General features: G+C 37.3%; 1 protein-coding gene across 1 annotated transcript in view; it reads left to right on the top strand.

Annotated features, from left to right (window-relative positions):
• TBPH (TAR DNA-binding protein-43 homolog) overlaps positions 1-16,442 on the top strand; it is a 70,785-nt gene extending 54,343 nt beyond the window's left edge. Inside the window, exons 5-6 of the mRNA XM_089090841.1 lie at positions 6,429-6,717; positions 12,176-16,442. Of these exons, the coding sequence (XP_088946967.1) occupies positions 6,429-6,717; positions 12,176-12,795 (909 nt within the window). The 3' untranslated portion in view covers positions 12,796-16,442. The remainder of the gene's footprint in view (positions 1-6,428; positions 6,718-12,175) is intronic.
• Positions 16,443-17,275: the final 833 nt, after the last annotated feature.

Raw genomic sequence — 17,275 nt, 5'->3', positions numbered from 1 at the left:
GGCGTTCGGCACGTGGTAGGCTTGTTTATATTGATCCTCGTTGAAAGTAGCAACCTCCAAACGAGTCAGCTTTGTTTGCTACTCTGTCCTCGGGAAAATAGAGGGCTCCCCAGGGAACACATAGAACGTTGAAGGGTCCCAATGAGTTGGCATAAACAGTTGCGTTGTTTATGACATCTTTGTAGGTTTGTAATGGGTTTTTCGCCACATTTTGTTGGCGTCGAAGATAATGATGGTGCTATTCTTCTAACTTAATGCTTCTTTCTACTTCGCTTTCATTTTTGACTCGTTCTGATTTTTGCTGTCGTTTCTCTTCTAATAGTACAATACTCTGTTTTTTCACTCCATTTTTGACCCGTCCCGATGCTCGCTTTCTAGCGATTGCTTTTAATTCTGACTGTCGCTTATCTTTTAACTGCATATTTCCTTGTTCTCGCTGTGGCATATCTTTTAGCCGCATATTTCTTTTTTCTTCACTTTTGTTTTTGGGTAGTTTTAATTCTTGCTGCCACTTATCTTCGAAGCGTATATTTCTTTGTTCTTCTAATCTTATGTTTTTGACTCGTTGTAGTTGTTGCTGACGGAATACTGATGCATATATGACGTATGTTTGCTTTTCGAATGTATTCATAAATATGACGTCACTCACATAAATATTTTTTCCAAAATTTAAGCTCTTAACGAATTTTCTCAAACTTCTGACCTATATAAATTGTTTTGTGTTTTTAGGCCAGAATATCCCAGGATACAAATTTCCCCCAAAAATATGCAGTCGTTTTCAATAAAAAGTTTTCAATTATTGCTCGTTTAAAGAGATGGTCTATAAATAAATAACAACTATTTCTCGTTTACAAAATACCGAAACATTTATTAAATATAAATTTACATCACCGAATATGAATACATGAATTTACACATTCTTCAGTTTTTGTTCTGTAAATTCTTAAAAAGTGCTTCAAAATCTAATTTCCTTGCGTCTTCACTTTCCATCGGCGTAACTGCTAAACCTTTTAATCTATTCTTGATTCATTGTTGATATTAGATAGTTTTTTATTAGTTTTATCCTGGAAAAATGATCTCTCTCTAGGAGAAACACTTACAGGAATTATTAAGGATATTTAAAAAATTAGAAAAAATAGTATTTATTTTTATTGGGCCCTTTCAAATGCGAGGCCCGATTGAATCCAATCGCCCTTTATCCGGCCCTGGGGACAGAGACAGAGAAACGGATCACAATCGTCCCCTAAGCTGTAATAGTTCTCTCACTGCTAAAGAAATTAGGGATTTTCCTTTGCTTCTTCCTTAGTAGCAATCACAAATTTGCCCCATTGCGGAAGAATCAAGGGAGATGCACAGAGAGAACGTAAATTAAGGGGGGGGGGATACAGTGTTTTGATTTAATGCTGATCGATACTCTTTCAAGAATTGATGGTTGTATTTTGCATGAGTTTTTTGTACTAAGGTTCTTTTGTGAGATATGCCATTTGCCAAATTTGCGGGACTGATAGCTATTTTGTTATGGTCCGCACCCTCTTATCCCAATTTCTTGTCTAAAAAATTTTTTCATAGAATCTTAACTTATGGATTTTAATTTGTATGATCTAAGAGCCAAGGAGGCTAGAGGAACCCTTTCCCCTCCAAGTACATTCTGCTACTTACTTTTTAGCAGAAAGGTAGGTATATCCCACCTTATTTGAAGCGGAACATCTTAGTTGAAAGGAAAGGATACTCACCTTGTTAGAACCAAAATCATGCAAGGATTTCAGTTAGTATTGTCAGAAAGCTTAAAGTGGGCTCATAGCCGCTTCAATATCATTCCTGTCCTCTTCTAGTCAGTTTCTTTACTATTGAAAAAGGCAGGAATGTTGCACCTTGTTTGGTGTGGGATCATGCAAGGATTCATAATCTACACTATTAGAGGCATAAAGTGAGCTACATCCTTCTGCTACTCTTTCCCTCTCCTTTTCTTATTTCTATCCTTCCTTCTCTCTCTCTCTCTTTTTTTTTTCTCTCTCTCTTTCTCTCTCTCTGTCTTTCTCTCTCTCTGTCTCTCTCTGTCTCTCTCGCTCTCTCTCTCTCTCTCTCTCTCTCTCTCTCTCTCTCTCTCTCTCTCTCTCTCTCTCTCTCTCTCTCTCTCTCTCTCTCTCTCTCTCTCTCTCTCTCTCTCTCTCTCTCTCTCTCTCTCTCTCTCTCTCGCTTTTTCTCCCTCTCTCTTTCTGTTTGATATTTACAATTGTATTGAACCATTAGGCAGCTTGCATCAAAACGGCATCCAAGTTCGTTACTTTCAGTGACAATAAACGTTTTTCTATAGAAAGCTGTGTTGCATTTTGATTGAAAGGGGGTAAAAAGTTGCAGTGTCGGAGTAGATGGGCAAGTATTCCACGTCTCTTTATACCGTATTGGTAGCTGCCGGTTTTAATTAGCCTTGAATTGCAGGGGACAGGTGAGCAGGTCTCGACGCTTCCCTTGCTCCTGGTGATCTCTGGGCGGCTATTCAACCTTGTTTCTGACTAAGTGAGATACTTGTTGTATGTTTGTTTGCTACATATAATGCTGAGCCAGCAGATTGTATCGTCTCCAGTCTTCAATTTTTTATACCGTGTCTGGATTGTGGGGATTATTCATGCCAATATTGCGAACACTGGTGCGAACTTTTTTAGCATTGATTTGTTAATGGAAGCAAATTGCAAACTGCACGAATTGCCCAAGTGACCGACAGAAAGCTGCAGATAACTGTCTGGACATGCTAAAAAAATTTGAAAAGTGTGATTAAAAGCAGATACCCCTACCCCGTTTCGTGCTGTACGAGCCTGACGAAGTACCAGTTATCGCAGGGGAATCAAGTGCTACACTTACTCTTAAAGTTAACGAACTGCGTGTCAAATTCGATAATTACGTCCTGTCGAAGCGCAACCCGCTGCCTTCTTTGTCTCAAGCCCCCACACAATCATCCAAACCCTCTTTTGCCCTTATATTAAAGAATTCACCTAAAACGCTGAATGACCCCAAGGACCGCAAAATTTTAATTGATACCTTGTGTGGTCACTCGAAGTCGGCGATAACTGAGCTTAGACCGGGAAAATATACTTGGTGCCTCGTCGTAAGTGATGAAAATGAGGGTATTGCTGTCGCTGATGCTATTAAATCTAAGGAACAATCTCTAAGCTTACAGCTAAAAGTTCCAGTATATAGTGAAATTTCCCGTTTCGTTCTTGACAGTGTTTCTGACGGTCAGTTGCAGAACTTAATAACTAACTGTGCCGAAGTCTCCCGTATCGGCAAAACTAGGTCCTACAAGCTTCAGTTCTCTCGCCAAGAAGACTTATTAGCAGCCATTTCCTCGTCAGCACTGTAAAGCTCTTATTCGCTGTTCGCGTTGGGCGCAGACAGGACATTCGAACAAGCTGAAAACCCCCTGTCAAAATAAAATGAAGTGTGCGCTGTGCAACCAAGCTGACCATCCTTGTTACAGCTACAAATGTCCTGTTATACAGAAGTCTGTGAACCCACTAAACTGACCCCTAAGTTACGTGGGACACCATGGAATATTAATGGTGCTGTCTCAGTGAAATTGCCAGTAACCCAAACTCCATGCGAAACGAATGACGTTCTTTGCTTACAAGAGCGCCTCTTCACTGCCTACAGTCTATGTTTGTTGAGCAAGACTGCTTCTACTGTCGTAATAAGTCGTGCCGCTAGACACCCAGGGGCTGGTCGGCCGAGTGGAGGTACTGCTATTCTTGCTAGAAACGTCCTCATGCCCGAACACTTTCGCGACAGTGACTAATTCAAGTCAGCCAAAATTCGGAATTATTTGGTGGTCTCAGTGGATTTACCCACCGATTACCGTAATGCTACGTAAGACAGGTAATTTGATCAAGCATGCGACCAAGTCAGTTCCCTCGTGTCTGATTGTGAATTGCAAAACCTAGCAGTAATCCTTGCTGGTGATACTTATTGTGTACCTGTAACCTTTTTGATGACAGTAGCAGTTGTGCTAATATTCTGAATAATGTGTGGCTTCAGCTCTTGGTGGTTGAGAATACCCAATGTTTCACATATATCTATGAATCTGGCAGTACCTCTTCTTTGGACTTTTTCATGTATTTCGTTAATGTAAAACCGGATTCAGGATCCTCACTTATGTCCACTTTCCAAGTCTCGGACCATATGCCTATCAGTAATATATTCCCTGTTCAACTTATTGCACCGAGTGGTCCAAGTCCAGACAATGATAGTAAATGGCATGAAACCACTGACTGGGCTCGTGCAGATATATTTATGTTCCGGGCTGTTAGTTACTCTATTTTGAAAAAGATCAAAGTGCTGTTTCATCTACTTTCCCAAAAAAACCTATTAACCTTTGCAGAGAAGCAAATATTGCTGAATATTTACTGTGCAGAGATCGTTCGCGCTTTACTGCGCAGAGATCGTTGCTAGTTTACCCATATGAAGAGTACGTCTTGGAACTGAGAAGCAAGGTTGGTCAGGTAACCCTGACCTCGTGATTCTTGTGCTAAATCGAAATTCTGGTTTCATGTCTGGAAGGAGTGTGGTATGCCACGGCAAGGTTTGGTAAATGAAATTCGTCTGAAAACAAAGCGACATTTTGCGAAAGTACTTAGGCAACACCATGCTAAATCAGTAGCTGAACTATCAAGTAAAGCTACAAGTGAAGCTAATTTTGTATGGAAACTGCTCAAAAGAGATAATTCAAAAGCCTATAATGCTTTCAAGATTAACAGTAACCAGTGGTATGGTTACTTTAAAAGTTAATTTTCGGAGTCTGATCCATCATTGTCAGACCAATATGAAAGGGAGCTTGATGTTTGCTTAGGCCAATCACTGATGAGGTCAGTTTTATTGTTACTCCATCTGTGGTTACAGAGTGCATTTTTTAGCTACAAAAGACAACCTCTTGTGGTGTTGATGGTCTCTGTACACAGCATCTAAGATGTGGGTCCCCTCTCCTGATTGAGCGTCTGACCTTAATCTTTCAGATAATATTCTGTTGTGGTATAGTTCCTGATTTATTTAGTACTGGAGTAATAACCCCGGTATAGAAAAGGGGAAACCCCCAGGAACAATATTCTTCTTTTAGACCAATTACGGTGTCACCGGTTTTATGCAAAGTGTTTGAGTTACTAATTATTAACGAGATATCTGTTAAGTGTTATACACCGGATAACCAATTCGGCTTCAAGAAAGGAGTAGGCCGTGACCATGCTCACCATTTGATTGCTAATTTACTTCTACATGCTCATGAAAATAATGAGGTAGTATATTTTGCCGGGTTAGCTTTCGACACGGGTATACATCCACATATCTTATTGACTGTTTATAAGCGTGGAGTTAATATTTCTATCATCAAATCGATGCGTGATATGTATAAAAAGCAAAATGCCAGAGTTAGGGTTACCATCTCACCTGGTACGGTGGAACTCACTCCTTCAATTCCAGTAAAAAGGGGCATTAGACATGGCGCTGTTACTTCTCCCCCCTGTTTAATAATATTGTCATTGTGCCACAACTGAAAGTTCTAACCACATGTATATTTAATGGTATTGATGTGTCGCTAGCTAACTATGCTGATGACATCCTTAATATTAGTAGATCAGCCTTTGGAATTGAGGAAAATTTTGGAATTCTCGTTAGGGAGTATAAACGTATAGGTCTTCGATTTAATGAAAGTAAGACTGAGTTCCTGGTGTTCAGTCACCGTTCAGATTGCCCGACATAGGTTCAGTTAAGTAAACTTTTTATTAAAGCATAATATACACAGACGTATCTTGGGGTACTAATTGTGTTGAGTCTTTGCGGCATGCGTCGACTGCTGAACTATTTTTTTTGCCAAAAATTCTTGGACTGTGTTTAATTTAATAAATACGTGACAGTTTAAATTTGACCTACGTATCCTAGCTAGCGTTTAAAATGCTTTTGCTGTTCCGAATCTACTTGCCCTTGCACCATTTTGGTCTCTTCTTACTGCTTCAGATATTAGGGATATACGGAAGTGTATGTACAAGTATGCGAAATATTTTCTAAGGCTGCCTCTCTGGACTAATAACAGCTCACTATCCTTGAGGTATAGAGTTGCAAGTCCAGTGTCCGCGGTACAGAAAAGAAATGAGAGATATCGCAGGCAGATTATTGGTGAAAGCACCTCTGAAATTGTCCGTCATTGATAATATGATTGTTCTTACATATAATTGCCCCTATTTGTTTTTTTTTTCTTGTCTGTTCTTCTCTGTTTTGGTTCTGTTTGTATTTGTCAGAATTTTTTTTTTTTTTTTTTTTTTTTTTCTTTATACTCCATCAGTGTTGTATTTTACATTTATGATGGGCAATAAATTTATACATACATACATACATACTTTTCTTATTACATATATTAGAATTTTACTCATTTCTTTAAATATCTGTAGGCAGGAGAATCCTCAGTACCATGCAAGGTTTTTGTTGGCCGATGCACAGAAGACATGACACCTGATGAAATTAGAGAGTATTTTTCAAAATTTGGTGAAGTGACTGATGTGTTTATTCCACGTCCTTTTAGAGCCTTTGCTTTCGTGACTTTTGCTGACCCAGAAGTAGCTAATTCTTTGTGTGGTGAAGATCATATAATCAAAGGAGTGTCTGTTCATGTTTCAACGGCCAGCCCAAAGACAGATCTACAGTCAAAAGGAGGAATCCAAGGACTGGGAAGTCCAGCTGGTATGAGTTCAATTATTTGCTTCCTCGCTTTTTCTTGGATCTTTAATGTCTCTATTGTATAATCCACTACGTTTAAAGCTATGTGTAGTGTCAGTTGGGTTTAAGAGCAACAATGCTACTTTGTTCTTTTACTTTTTTCTATTGTGATCGGTGGTATGTAGCTGTATCAGATTAACAATGCTTCTTGACTACTAAGGTCCTTGCATCTGCCCTGCAGTGGGTGCGGTCTGTAACTCGGTAACGTGAAATAATTCCGATATGGGGATCTTCAAAAGAAGAAAGATATTCCTGAAATTTGCAAAATTTTGTGACAAGAAGCAAAAAACTTATAGTCCAGTCGAGGTCTGTGGAATTTTTGTAGTTTTTCCAGATTTGTAGGGAATAATTTTTGAGAGTCAACATGGAAATCCCATTTCTTAGGGTGTTAGTATTTACGGAAGATTTTATTTCGATCATACTTTTTTGAAATTAGTATGAAAGGTTCGGATCTCAATAGATTAAAGCAAGTCTGACTGGGTTCTGAGATGAGAGAAAGGGAGGGGAATTTCTAGGATAATGTCATTTGTACAAAGACCAGAAGGGATGGTTTGATCTTGACCAAAATCGATGAAAAGCAAGAGATAGTGTCTTAGTTAGAACTATTGGGGTTTCAGTTGTACTAGAACTATTTGGGGATCAATACCTTAACCTAACTCTTTGGGGAGGAATCCAGTTGTTGAAAGGAAGGACAAGCGTCCTAGTTGCGCCTTTTGGGGATCCGAACCTAATAAAATATTTTTTAGTTGGAAAAGCGGATAGATCCTTAATTCTTGTGATCAGGACATCAAGGTGAACTTAGTCGGAAGTAAAAGTAAGGATCCTAATTATTTTTCTTTTTTTTTGAATCCCTGTCTATTTTGACCTTAGGGAGAGGTGTTCGTTAAGATTTATTTCCATGACATCTACCTGAACAGGTGATGGGATCTCCCCCAAATCTGGTTGTAAGCTGAAGGAAGTGTCCTAGCTGTATTTTAGGGAGCTCATACCCAATATGGAAAAAGATTTTCTAAATTCTTGTCGTGAGGACACCAAATCATAGGCTGCTAAGTATAAATAAAACTCGTTTGAAAAGAGAAGTTAGTGCTTCACTTGTGTTTTTGGGGTCGACAGCCGGTCCTGTTTCTCTAGGTAATTTGGGAACAGTAAATAGTTATTATCTGGCAGCTAAAAGAACAGTTTGTCGGATTTCAAAAACTTGGCAGAAAGTAAAAGCTATTTCCTGTGCTGTGACTTTTCTGGGGTCTAATTAGGGCCTCTGTAGGAGGAAATGGCCCCTAAATTCTTGTGTTAACCGAATTTATCAGGCGGGAATCCTAACCAAACTAGGTGGGAACCAAGTACCAGAGTCATTTCCACTCATTACACCCAATCTGACCTCTACAAAGGGGGGGCTGAATTGATTCTGCAAAACCTGGTCAATAGTTCAATAAAGTGTAAGTAGTCTTCCTAGAAGCTCCATCCTTTCCGATATCACTACAACCATTAGACCCGTAAGTTCGGTTACTAATGGTGACTTGCATCCTAAATAATTTCTTCGAACATAATATCTTTCCGTTTAAGAACAAATTTTAAAGAATAAAATTGAAAATTATTAAAACTACTACTACTACAAACTCACCGCAGCATCAAACCGCCTGAGGCCAACACAGCTACGCACGCTTCTCCTCCATCCCAATCTATCATAAGCTTCCCTCTTTACATCCTCCCAGGAAGTTTCCATTTCCCTTAAATATTTCTTTAAGACATCCTCCCGCCCCTACCCCGAACGACCTACGTTCCTTTTAGCCCTAGACGGTTGACCGAAGAGGAAATCTTTAGCAATCTGTCATCCTTCATCCGCATCCCCTAGACATCTCAATCTTTATCTCATTATAGCCATAAAAAGCGAGATTAAGTGAAACTTTTCGCACATCCGAAAATCCGTAGGTAATTTCTCAGAAAAACATCTAGCAAATGTTCCTCCTTTTTCTGGAGCGCCCCTGGGGAGCTTCAGAACCATATTTGACCACTGTCATCACTGTAGCCTCCATTATTCTAACCTTGCTTCGCAGACTTATCTTCATATTCCTACAAACTTTTTTCATCTGTGAAAAACACCCTGAGCCTTAGCTATCCTACTATTAACATCCTAACAACCTGCTTTTAAAATTGTCAGTAGAAATAGTGAAAAAATACATTATCCCAATATTTTCATTTCATGCCTTGAAATCTTATCCATACCTTGAATATTAAAAAGCCTTTTTTTTACCAAAAGATAGCGTATTACAAGAAATATTTTGCAATAAACTACATTTTGTAATGGTAAACCAAATATTTTAGAATTCTATGCACTTTACGCCTTGTTTTTAGTCCTTATATATTCTATATTATATTGTAGTCTATACGCTACAGGCTACGCTATTTTAAGAGATCTATGTGCGTTTTCTCTCTGTGGGTGGCAAACAGCCGACGGACGAAAAGAGGACGAGGAACACATTCCTGGGACCCAATTTAGGTGGGGGGATTTCGTAAGGAAAGATTTAAGGGAAATGGGAACTTCTCGGGGTGATGTAAAGAGGAAGGCTTTTAATAGATTAGCTTGGAGACAGCCGGTATAGCTGTTTTGACCTCAGGCGGATTGGTGCTTCAGTGAGTTGCCAGTAGTAGTAGTACAATCATATAGTGATAATATTTGATGCTAATGTTCAGTAAAGTCGCGACTCAGACTAGGCTTAGTAGGTTTAGTATAGTGATTGTTTCGCTATTTTTTTCTTCTTTCTTTTTATTTATTAAATTAAAAAAAATACATAGTTTTTCATGGAATTAAATAGCGAAGCTGAAGCTTAAAACGAGCAAAAACTATTGCTTCAGAGTCTATCTGCAATATTGGTTCAAATAAACTGACTCATAAAATTTCCATAAATTTCTAGAATTCTGAAAAACTAGCGCTTTACCGAAAACACAGAATTGACGCAACAAAACACGATAAGAAGCAGACGAGTCCTTAAGCACCTTGTTAGTTGTAATCTTACTAGGACCTTGTAAATAAATTAGTAACAGAAACTATTATCGTGGTATCTTATGTTTCATAATTATTATGTTAAATTTTATATAATTATTTTTCTCGATTCACTCAAAAATATTGAATCAAAAAGCTTATTTGTGAATGAGAAAAAAAGAATAACTAAAATTATAGCAGATTATTGTGCTTTAAAATTGTTATTGTTAATTGAGTTTAACGTTTGTGCTGAAGAAGAAGCCACTTGTGAATGTACTAAAAAGAATATTCATGATTACATTAAGTTGTTCTAAATTAATATTTCGACTGTGATTTGACGTTTCGACTGTGTTCGTTTTGTTGTTCTGGTAACTCATTTAAATATGAAAAGGTTCATTCAGTGGGTGTGTTTGGTTTGGCGGCTCGCCTTAAAAATTGAAAGGTATATTCAACAGTGGGTGTATGTGTTTGTGTGTCTATGTATGAGCAAAATGTGCTAAATTAGTCAAGCCAGAAATATGAAGAGTTTCTTTAGGATCTTTCTTATAATGCCTGTAAATTTCTTTTTGTAATGAACTTTTATTATTAGGATTAATCAAAATAATAATACCATTTCTGAAATGGCTTCAAACGGCAATATTTCTCACTAGACATTTTTTTATGCGTTTTTAAACTTTCGTTTACTATAGGCTGTGATTTGCCCTTTGCTAGGTTGCTAAAGGGACTGAGAGTGGTAGCACTAAAAAGGGGGATCATAAACCCCTGGCTATTGGTTTTCCACCATTTAGATTTGTATGGTACCTTTACTATGCTTCCGAGTATTTCTACTCTAGAAGAAGAATGCCATTTTTGATGTCATAAGGTACTTTATGATTGAGTTATCGAGACGAATTTACAAAGAGCACAGAGATATGATCAAGAGCTTTCAAATTAGCCACTAAACATCTTTACGATGTCGCAGTAGCCGGGTACTTCTGCCAGTCAGCTCACAATATACGGAACTTACTAGGGGGATAAGAGAGAGAGAGAGAGAGAGAGAGAGAGAGAGAGAGAGAGAGAGAGAGAGAGAGAGAGAGAGAGAGAGAGAGAGAGAGAGTGATTTTAAAACTAGTTTTTAAGGTTTTCGGCCATAGAGAATATGACTGTACTTTTTATGCTTCGTAGCCTTTCTACACTACATATGCCACCAAAAAGTGTAATTTTTGGGGCCATATGGCACTTCGTGACGACGTTGTCAAGAGGAATTTATAAAAAGAACGTAGACGTAAAAATTAGCTTTTAATTGACACCTTAAACAGCTCTCTGTGATGTTGCGGTAGCCTGATAGCTCTGTTATTCAATACCTGATTTATGCAAAATATTAAGGGGGCTGGGAGGGGGATATAGAAGAGGGAGAATTGTAAACCTCAGGTCAAGGGTTTTCAACCACGGAAATTTTGAACGTATGCTTTTTATTCTTCCCTAGCTTTCAATTCCAGAAATTATACCTGAAGTGCAGTTTTTGGTGCCATGTGGTACTGTTTGATGGTGTTAGCGATTTGAACTTGTAAAAATCGCTTACATTTAAGAATTAGCTTTCAAATGATTCTTAAACACCCCTGTATGATGTTCCAGTGCCCTGCTAGCGACGAAGAAAAAAAAAGAAGAAGTAAAGACAAGTCGGGCAGTGATGGTAGTTTTTGGCTAATATGGGCGAGATCCTCCACGAGTTGTTTGTAGGGGAAAGAGAATTTTCTGATAGTATGATGCTTTAAATAAAGCATCGAATTATGAAAAATATTAAGGGGGATGGGATGGGGAATATATTAGAGGGGAATTGTAAACCTTAGGTACAAGGTTTTTGATCATGGAGATTTTTAAAGTACCCTCTTCATTCTTCCCAGGCTTTCCATTCCAGAAATGGTACCCAAGGTGTACGATTGGCCACCATATGGCACTGTATGATGACATTATCAAGTTGAATTTATAAAAATCAATTAAATACAGAAATGAGCTTTCAAATGAGCCTTTTAACAGTTCTCTATGATGTTTCAGTGTCCTGCTAGCGGCAAAGAAATAATATGGACAATAGTTCATAGATTTGGGGAATGTTTTGAGGGGGAAGGATGAAATACCAGGAATTGTTTAGTTTTAGAACATAATCTTGAAGATGTTTCTAGGAATTTTTCATTTGCCTATGTTTGGAGAAATGACCTTCTCTTGCTCGCGCTGTTTCCAACCATAACTTTTAGGTTTTCTGTTAATAAGAATCAAATTCTCCTTTCAATTGTTTCTTTTTTCAAATGAAATGCATCAACGTAAAGGAGAAAACAGAAGGCATCTATATGGATTTCGCCAAATAAACCTAAAGAAGTGATTACTGGAAACGCGATGCAAAACACAAATATAAATGTATTTAACAATTCATGGATATTGACATATTCAGCTTGTCCTCTTTTTCAGGTGCTGGGAGAAGTGGGTATTCAAGGGATGGAAGCGGGCGAAGTGTCCACCCTTGGGCTGGCGGTGGAAGTTCTGGACCTCCTTATCAAAGTGCTGGTTCACATTACCAAGGAAGTAGTGGGATGGGAGGCTGGGCTCAGCCTCCTCCCCACACACGGCCGAGTGAATTGCCCAATTTAGCAGCTTTAGGCTCCTCTTTAGGGATCACCGGAAGTCCTGGGGCTAATCCCGCCCAATTAGCTGGCATGGGAGCCTTAAACCTAGGATTGCCTATGGGCTCTGCATTGGTAGCTGCTGCCCTGAATCAGTGGGGTGGATTAATTAGTGGCCTCCAACAAGGTCCGCAGGGGCCACCTCATCAGGATCAGGGTGGGTATTCTAGTGTTCCACCATCTCAGGGTGGTCAAAATACTCAAGTGCCACCTCCTCAGGCGCTGCCGCCGTCAACTAACCCGAACCAGCCTACGCAAAGTGGTGGACTACTTGGCTGGATGGGGCAGGGTGGCCCTCAAGGCGGAGAACCTCCATCAGGCCCTAGTCCGAGTGGGAGTCAGCAACAAGGTACTTGGATGCAACGAGAAAAGCAGCCATCTGGTGGCTATATGAAATATGAAGCTTAATTAGTCGATGTTAATTTTTGTTGATATATATTATTAACGGTTAGGTTATGTTCCAAGAACATTCGTCAACCCAGTCCAGCCATTTAGTCACTTTTGCAGTTTGTGTCAAGTTCTCATCTTACGGAATATTAGATTTAATAGTCTTTTATTCTCAATTCAAGTTAAAGTTAGATAAATGCGTAAACCTACACGTCAACTTGCCAAAGTTAATTCGACGAATAGTTTTGCGAATTGTTTAACAACGCAATTATTGTTTTTATCAATTTGGCCGGGTGGTACCTGCTGTTCTTCATATAAGAAGTTTATCCGATCTGACCTGCTAGTTTATGCGTGCTCAGGGCTTTCATAAATCCCGTTCGGAATATTAATCTGTATGAAACTAAGTCTCTTCTCTATTCTATGAGCTATCATCTTAAATTAAATCTTCGCTTATTTTCTAAGTTGGGAATGAATAGAAGGCTTTTTATTTCTGCTTTAATTTTATAAAGCTAGGCTACTTTACCATAAATTGTTCCTGGCCGCCGGGTTGTAAATAGTAACAGCGCACTTTCTGATTTGTATGTATCTCGATATTTCTCGGAAGAGACACAAGCAAATAAAACAAAATATTATTAACTAATTTCTGCTACGCCATTGGGTTGATACAGCCCCGCCCCTTTTCCTCGTGGTAATTTTTATTTCTATGTATATACATCTCAACCACTAATAAATCTGAATCTAGTGTAATCATGAAATCATTTTGAAAGCCCTCAGTATCATAAGTTGTTTCAAGTTTAGAGTTAGTAATCTAAATGTTCAAAGTAATTTAATTGTTTTGTTTTTACTGGCACGTTTTAATTTTATTATGTATATATGTTATTTAAAAAAAAACACGCCAGGTTTTTAATAGAGTTTAATCGGAGATTTTAAGTTTGTATCCTCGAAACGGAAGATAGAATAAAGCGGCGAATGTGACTGCGAGGATGTTATAGAGCGTCGTGTATGAAAACGGTTTGAATGGGTCTTAAGAGAGGGCTGTATTTTTGTATATGTTAATTTAGTTTTGAGTCGGTTCCGTGTTACTAGTCAAGACTTCCCGGAAATTCGTTTTGAGGGTTGACAACAGGGTTCCCAGTTAAATAGGCTTTTAAACTCACTCCCTTTTTCTAGGATTTTCCTGTATGTGCCTGTTTTAAGTATTACCACGTTACTTTTGATTTGTTTATTATTACGTAAGTTAAATTAACATGTACGAGGTTGTATTTCTTTCAATATCTCGGCTGATTGTTTTTTCAATCTAGGTTGATTTTTTTAAACAAATAAAAGAAATGAGGGTAAGCAGCATTAACAGGTAACGCTTTATTACCGTGAACTAGTGTGCCTAGGAAAAGCCAAGATCTGAGTTAAAAAAAAAACCGTATTTATGAGAACTCTGCTTGAGATATGTATGATTTGAAGTTGTTTCAAAATTAGAATTTTAAACGATCTTTAAGTCCCTCGAACAATTTTTAACAGGTTTACCTTTGGTCCTAGTATTAATGCAGATCTGATTAAGTAGTTGTAAATTTTATGAATGCGGACGTAAAATCAATTTGTAAATGAGTGTTTCATCAACCTTCATATTTTCTAGGTGTCGTTGATTAGGCGTGAAAGCATGCTTTCACAGTCGCTTTTTTTTAAAGATATTCAAGGTATTGATTATCTTACTTTATTTCGTTTCTTGATATGTAATTATTTTTGCTTTTCGACCATTTTTGACTTTCGATTTTTATTCTTCTTAAAAGACTTGTTTGAAGTATACCTTAAATATTGGGGTAGTGAATCTTGATTTTTATTATTATTTCTCTTTAGATTTCAGAAGAACCCTTCAATTTAAAAAGGTATTTCTGTTATGCCAATTCAATTAAATGCGAAGAAATTTTAACATAATAAAAGAGAATCTGAAGCAATGGTAATGTCTCAAAGGAATTTTTCGCTATTTTAAATATAATTTTTATATATTTTCCAAGACTTTATTGTATATGCCAACTTTTCCCTCTATTTCTCTCTCTCTCTCTCACATGCACTCACTTACTGTCTCTCTCTCACTCTCTTCGTCTCTCATTATATCTGTATTACCTTAGGCATCATAAAATGTCCTTAATTCCAATAGCAATGTTTAAAAATAATTATTAATTGTTTCCCTCTCTCTTGTTTTGTTGAGGATAAAAGTAAGGACTCGCTTCGTCTTATCTGATTTTAAAATATGTGAAATGACCATTTTTTTTTTTTTTTTTTTTTTTTTTTTTTTTTTTTTTTTGAAAATTGGGTATTATAAGCTCTGTCTTTTCAAATCCATATTTAAAACTATTTCGATCTTTTTATTTTATCCTAATATTTGGAAATCCAAATGAGGCAAGGCCATTCGCAGCAAGTTGCTGTATACATCAAACAGAATAAACTCAATTGAACTAATTCTTTTATTATTTTGATAGTTTTGTTGTCAAGAATACAAAATAATTTTATGGAAAATTTAAATTATAATTCAAATTTACTTAAATAATTATCTAAAGGCAGGTACATATAAATGTTCATAATATTATACTTAAAGGCATATTCCTGCAAGTTGCTGCTAAACAAACATCCCTTGATTTCTAAAATTCATTAACTAGAAAGACTATTAATCAATAAGATTATTTTTAGGGAAAGATTTTGTTAAAAAAGAAAATCTCTAATTTTAAGCTCTGTTTCAATCCTTAGAATGAAATAAGTATGCCAGTAAAGTCAGTTATAGGTAATCAAGATTTGTAATTCTAGTATAGATAATTCAGACAAATTTAGTTTTTCGATGTTTCTAAAAAAAAGACTATTAGGGAGATATAGGTTTCCTATTAAGGAATCAGGTGGATTCAGCCGTTGATTGTCTTCTCAGGCCTAAACAGAATTACTCAACAAACCTGAAATATTTTTTAATGAATATTTTATCATGACATTTACTTAATTGACTAATAATTAAGGATCATTTCTTTGTGAGACATTCAGAAATACAGTCTTGACACTATAAGGTAGGACAAAAAATGATATGTCTTCTGTGCTAAGCCAGTGGTGTCAACTGGGGTTAGGGGGGGGGGGGGTAGACCCCTCCTTCAAGATCTTTCTGCTTCCCCATCCCTAGATCTTAAAAAACACCTTTTTTTGGAATTTGTATCGAAAAATGGCTGTTTTGTATTTTAATTGATAAATTGAAAAAGGATGAAATTGCCTCCCCCCGAATTTTGAAAAATACATTGTCCCATTCCCGTCTCCAGCATTTCCTTGAATTGACTCCACGGCGCTAAGCAAGGCGATATAGTATAGAATTTGAACGCCATCTTAGAGATTACTTTCTATTAGTTGACTAGTAGCAAAAAAATGTCAATTGACCTCTGAAATTGACCCAATTATTGTTTGTAAGATTGTTTTGGTGGCGGAGGTTAAAGATGAAGTATAAAATGATGTGGTTGTAGTTATTCTTGTTTCTTTGAAGGTCTTTTTCTCCTTCTTTTTTAAATGGATTTGGTGTGGTGAGTGTAAGCAATTGTTTTTGTGTGTTTACATAATATGTATGGCTTATTTAAAAGTAAATTTCTGTTTTGTTGATTAGAGTGTGTGGGATTCTTGAATATCAGTAAATAAAAATTATCTTGTGATTTCTCTCTTTAGACCTGAAGGTTTTGATCAAAAGTAACGGATAGTTTTCTGATATTCACAATTCGGTATTATTCAGGCAATCTTTCAAGTATTTGCTATTAACAGACTCCGTGCTCCATTTTTTTGGTGTTTTTCAGGAAAGCTGTTAAGTAAATTTTGGCTTCTCTCACGTCATTGGTTGGTTTTGTTAATCATCTCTAACAAGCTTAGTCAGCGAGAACATTGTCTTAGACCGCATTAACTTTGTATTTGAAAAAAAAATTAAAAGAAATATTATATAAAAGTGAGTAAAATCTTTTGTTGAAGACAGTGAACAAATATACAGTATCATCTAGATGGTACTCTTTTGACGACCTGATAGCACATTGCATCTTTTGATTTAGTTAAACATCTCCCTCAAATTCACCTAGCAGTTTCAACTTAGCCTTTCCTTAAATACTGCAAGTACATCTTTTGACAGCCGGGATGCACTTAGTGTCTTCTGATTTAGTTCAACATCCCACTCTGCATTCCCTGGAAGGTTCAACTTCATACTCTTAGCCGTTCCTGTGATATTGCAAAATTCAGACCCACCCCCCCTCCATTTCCACTATAAAACATGTGTTAAACAATTGCCAATTTCCAATAATTTCAACCCTTGCCCCAGGACGTGTCGTCCCTGGCGGTATGATTATTGGACCTCTTAACTATTTTGAATAAAATGGCTATCTCAAATTTTGGTCAAATGTCTTAGGAGAACACGTGGGGGGGGGGGAGAGGAAAGTCGAGGAAAGGGGCTGGTCGCCCTTTGATCACTTTTAAAAAAGAGCACCAGAACTTTCAATTTCTAATT

The sequence above is a fragment of the Artemia sp. Qi Xiang Cuo genome, chromosome 6 (assembly GCF_049724085.1).
Source record: "Artemia sp. Qi Xiang Cuo chromosome 6, ASM4972408v1, whole genome shotgun sequence".
Classification (NCBI taxonomy): Eukaryota; Metazoa; Arthropoda; class Branchiopoda; order Anostraca; family Artemiidae; genus Artemia; species Artemia sp. Qi Xiang Cuo.
This window is presented reverse-complemented; position numbering and strand designations above follow the sequence as displayed.